The sequence below is a fragment of the Helobdella robusta genome (assembly GCF_000326865.2).
Source record: "Helobdella robusta unplaced genomic scaffold HELROscaffold_1, whole genome shotgun sequence".
NCBI classification, from domain to species: Eukaryota; Metazoa; Annelida; class Clitellata; order Rhynchobdellida; family Glossiphoniidae; genus Helobdella; species Helobdella robusta.
The window spans coordinates 12,945,395-12,950,573 of record NW_008703570.1 but is presented as its reverse complement, the minus strand read 5'-3'; the positions used below and the strand labels follow the sequence as shown (position 1 = coordinate 12,950,573).

General features: G+C 29.8%; 2 protein-coding genes across 2 annotated transcripts in view; both read left to right on the top strand.

Annotated features, from left to right (window-relative positions):
• Positions 1-2,063, top strand: part of HELRODRAFT_188138 (hypothetical protein) — a gene marked incomplete at its 3' end in the record, with an annotated part of 8,467 nt that extends 6,404 nt beyond the window's left edge. The window contains exons 4-6 of the mRNA XM_009011635.1: positions 103-1,220; positions 1,584-1,694; positions 1,935-2,063. Coding sequence (XP_009009883.1) covers positions 103-1,220; positions 1,584-1,694; positions 1,935-2,063 — 1,358 coding nt within the window. The remainder of the gene's footprint in view (positions 1-102; positions 1,221-1,583; positions 1,695-1,934) is intronic.
• A 1,039-nt stretch (positions 2,064-3,102) lies between these two features.
• Positions 3,103-4,760, top strand: HELRODRAFT_159791 (hypothetical protein; the record flags this gene model as incomplete). The annotated part of the gene is made up of 3 exons (XM_009011634.1): positions 3,103-3,227; positions 3,877-4,072; positions 4,593-4,760. The coding sequence occupies 3 exons, from the start codon at positions 3,103-3,105 to the stop codon at positions 4,758-4,760; spliced, it is 489 nt and encodes a 162-aa protein (XP_009009882.1).
• Positions 4,761-5,179: the final 419 nt, after the last annotated feature.

Genomic DNA, 5,179 nt, shown 5'->3' with positions numbered 1-5,179 from the left:
TTATGCACGACAACATCATCAACAACAACGACAACATCAACAACAACAACAACATCAACAACAACATCAAATACAACATACTACTTGAAAAAATTGACGAAGAGCTTTCGACACTCTTCGAAACCACAGTAACACCAACATCGGCAACGTCTTGCAATGACGTCAACAAAGACAACAACAACAACAACAACATAAATGACTATGAAAATAATAATGACAACAACAACAACAAAAACAACATTAATGACATTAATAACATCAACAACATTTTAATTTGTAACGAGAAGATCTTTTATGATGCAGTCGAGTTGAAGACAAAAGAAAGTAACGAAGAAATAAATAACGGTAACATTAGAAAAAACAACAATAGCATAAAACTTGACGATGACAGCAACATCAATAGTTGTAATGTAAACAACAACAACAAAAACATCAACAAAGATAACAACAGAGACAACAACAGAGACAACAACAAAGACAACAAAAACATCTCTGACATTAATTGCCAAAACAACGTCATTGACGACGACAACAACAACATCAACAACAACAATATCAACGATAGCAACAACAACAACACCTGCAACAACAACAATGACATCAACAACATGTCGTCAACAATCGAGCGTCTCTTCAACAATCTGACGACAACTTCAGTTATGACGTCAACACCAATCATCAACAGCAATATCAACAACATCAACAATTACATCAACAACAACAATCTCAACAACATCACCAACAATAACAATGACATCAACAACAACAACAGTTTTTACTTTAGAACGATATTGAGGTGTAACTCAGATGAGAGTTTGAATTTGTTAAGGGGTAACTTTAGGAACCACAACTATTTAGAGTCTTTTCTACAGTTTGAAACGTCATTTTTGGATGTCAAAAGACAACAAAAAACTGAAAATTTTGTCGTCACTGAAGCGACATCAACAACAACAAATAACAATAACAATAATAATAATAATAATAAGTGTAGCAATAACATTAAAGAAAACAACAATAACAATAATAATAATAACAACATTAATAATAATAATGTTGGCGATGATGATGATACGAATAATAATAATAATAATAATAATAATAATAATAATAATAATAATAATAATAATAATAATAATAATAATAATGACATGGCGAAGAGGAGATCGTTCATGCAGAATTTCCTATCAAAAGCCTATCAGAGTATCAACAGGAAAGTTACCGTAAGTGATAATAATAATAATTATTTTCATTATTAATTTAATTATCATTGTTATTATTATCATTATGTTAATAAATGGTGTTGTGGTTAAGGCGCCTGGCACTGCTATTGCAGTGACCGAATTTGAATGCAAAGACATCCCAGCCGAACAGATGCGGTCTATACACGTATCGTTGAATTTTTTTTCCTCAGTGATACTCTGATGGTAGAATGTTTTTAAACAACAATTACTCACTGGATACTTGTTGAATGGTACATAGAATAGAGATAGCCTATGTTAAAATGATAGCTAAAGGATATCTGAATGATATAGTTTGATGATATAAGAAGATGTAGAATGAAATTCTTTCCTTCGAAATTTCAGATGTTTAGAAGCACCCCGAATATCGCCCAGCCAAACGAACAACATCAGCAGCAACAACAACAACATCAACTGTTTCTAGAAGAGAAAGAGACGAAAGAAAAACTTTTCAATGTAATTTGCTGAATGAATGAATGAACGAATGAATGAATGAATGAATGAACGAATGAATGAATGAACGAACGAACAAACGAACGAATGAATGAATGAATGAACAGTAGGATAAAAAATTAATCAATGAAGGAGTGAGTGAGCGAACCAACGAACGAATGGACGGAAAAACCGTGCGAATCAATGAATGAATAATTGAATGAATCAACCGGCTAATTAATTAATTAATTAATTATTAATAAGGTCAAGGACTTCATGACTGAAAATAAAAGTGAAAGTGATTACCAGCCAGACCGGAAAATTGCTTTTCAAATGGAGAAAGTCGTTCATGAGATTAAAACTAAGTTTCATCAGGAGAAAATTATGGAATAATTATCGATAAATATCGAATAATTAAAAACAATTATGGATAATTATGAATAGTTTTAGGATAATTATGAGAGAAATATGGATGAAAATTATTAATTGTAATAAAATTAAGACTTATAATAGAACGTAATTTGTAACATTTAGCGATGTTTTAAGAGTTGTGTTATTTTTTATGAAAGTTTATGTGTTAAATTTTAAGGCTTTGATACTAATACCACTACTACTTCTTCTACCGCTACTACTACTGCTACTACTACTACAACTACTATTACTACTACCACTACTACTGCTACTACTACTACTACTACTACTACTACTACTACTACTACTCCTACTACTACTACTACTACTACTACTACTACTACTACTACTACTACTACTACTACTACTACTACTACTACTAGTAATCGTTATTTTGTTTTTTATGTTTGTTAGCATAGTTTTTCTTCACAATTTCTGATGGTTTCACTAAATTTTTAATCACACGTCACAAACAGATTCTTGTTCTTCATAATTTTTTCTCTTTCATTTTTATTATTATTGTTATTATTATTTATACTATTATTGTTGTTGTTTTTATTATTATTGTTATTATTAACGCTAGTTAATTTCAAAATTGTTTCACCGTTTTGTATTCAATGCAAAATAGAAATGATATATAAATTGTTGGTTTTTGTGATTTCCTTTGTTAAACAAATAAAATATAAATGATAAAATGCAGTCAATTTTTTAGATTCTAGTTTATGGTAATAGGCATGACTAAACTGATAACAATTTTGATGACTTTAGTGATGAATTAGTGAAGACTTATTGATTAAGACATGAACTATACTACCCCTGTTCATAATCAGAATTTAATAATAGTTACCACACATCTCTTTGATTAAAAGTAAATTTAAGTTTTAATAGTTTGCTTTACTTCTTTAACTGAGTGTTAACGCTGTTTTAGGTTAATTTTATGTCTAATTTTTAGTTTTAGTTTTATTTAATTTATAAATCATGTTTAAAGTTAAATGATTTATTGTTTGAAAACTTTCTAAAAATGGCGATTGTTTTATTACGCGTTCGGCCTGTCATTTTTCATTCAAAATGTTTCAACAAAAAATTTCATTTGGACTCTGTTGTTAGGTGCCTGTCAGCAACAACACTCATCAATAATGAAGCTAGGTAATTTGAATTATATTTTTAATATAATTTCGTAATTGGCAAGTGTATTGTATAATTATAATATAATATAAATTAAATTGATTTATTAAAATAAAATGTTAATATAATGATGGATAATGCATTGAATGTCTTAAATGAGGAATTGAATAATTGATCATGATCATTAGGCATTGATTGAATAATAACTAGAAATTGATTACTTATTAATTGATTAATTGGTTGGTTAATTAACTAACTATTTGATTGATCTTACTTATTGATCTTATTGTCTTACTTACTGATTTAACATGCAGGTTATTAAATAGTTACAACACACACACAACTGAAAGGACTAACAACATCCCAATCCGAACAAATGCCCAACACAAACGTTTCCTCTTCTCGAAACTTGCAGACACACTTGGAGGAGGAAAGCCGGGGAAAAAATTGAGATACGAAGAAAAACATTTACTAGGGCTAGTTTCACTTTTAATCATTTGAGTAATGTAGTATTTTAAATTTAATTAATATTTTGTATCACTAATTTTATTAATAAACTGTTAAAAATTGCTAATTCGTTGTACTATTTACACTTTTTTGTTTGTTTTTTTTATAATGTTTTAACCATTTTTATTAAATTAAAATAAATTATACTCTAAAAACCACACAGATATTCAATGGAGCAAATGTACACAATTGTAAGCCAGGTAGAGCACTATCATGAATTTGTACCTTGGTGCAAAGAGTCGTTGGTATCAAGGGGGTCCAGTGAAAATTCGTTTGACTGTCGCCTAACTGTCGGGTTTCCACCATTACTAGAAAGGTACAACTCTCGAGTGACCACTATTAGGCCATTTGAAGTTAAGGTAGGGATGGGCAAATATTTTTTTATTTATGAAGTTTTTTACAAAGTTACAAAATTTTTAGATGTTTTTATAATTTCATTTTTAACCCCACGGTAAAAACATGCATACATTCAATCAAATGCTGACACACACAAACATACGCACAGTCAGTATGCAGTGATGGTATGTTATTCAATCACCTGCTAACTATCTGGTCTTTCTCACCTGGATTGGACCCCTCAAAGAAAAACACCTGTGTTCTTAGTTTTTTCGTATGTCATTCAACTTTTAAACCAATCGATCAATCAGTTGCATCTTTTTATATTTCATTCAGTTAATTTTTTCGCCAATAAATCAGTTAATGTTTGCAATCACACAGAAGGTCAAATGCATTTACACATTTTTTATCTTTCAGTCAGTTATTTAACTCCATCAAGCAGTCAATCAGTTTCATTTTTGAATTAATTAATTTCAATTAATTAATTAATTTCAATTAATTATGTTTAATTAACTATATAATTAAACTTACTTCTAAAAACAGGTAGAATTTCAATTCAAGCTCAGCTTCCACTCCCAACTGACGCAGTTATTTTTCGACGAGGTCATCAAAAAAATGGTCAGAGCATTTTTCAAGAGGGCGGAGACACTCTACGGCCCACAGTCGGTTAAATCAGAAAGGTTAAAGGTCGTACTGCATGAGGAAAGTTGAAGGTCACAGGTCCTGCATTCTGCTGTCTGGGGCTACAAAGTTGTGGATCATATGTTCCGTATGGAGGGTCAAAGATCAAAGTTAAAGGTCACCCTGCGTGAAAAGGTTTAACGGGTTAAAAATTAATAAAACGTGAACAAAATTGAAAGTATTATTTATTATTGTTGTTGTTAATTATTTTAGTAATGATGATGTGAGTAACAACGCTAATGGTAAAAACCCTGGGATTTATACTGAGTATTCAAGTATAAACAGTAGTGTTAACGATGACAATCGTGTTGCTGTTGTGGTTGTTGTTACTGTGTGTGGATGGATTGAATAAATTATGGGTATATAATAAAAATTTCGATTCATTATATATAAATTATTTATAATATTTATTATATATATATATTTATATATACATAACAAATGATAAT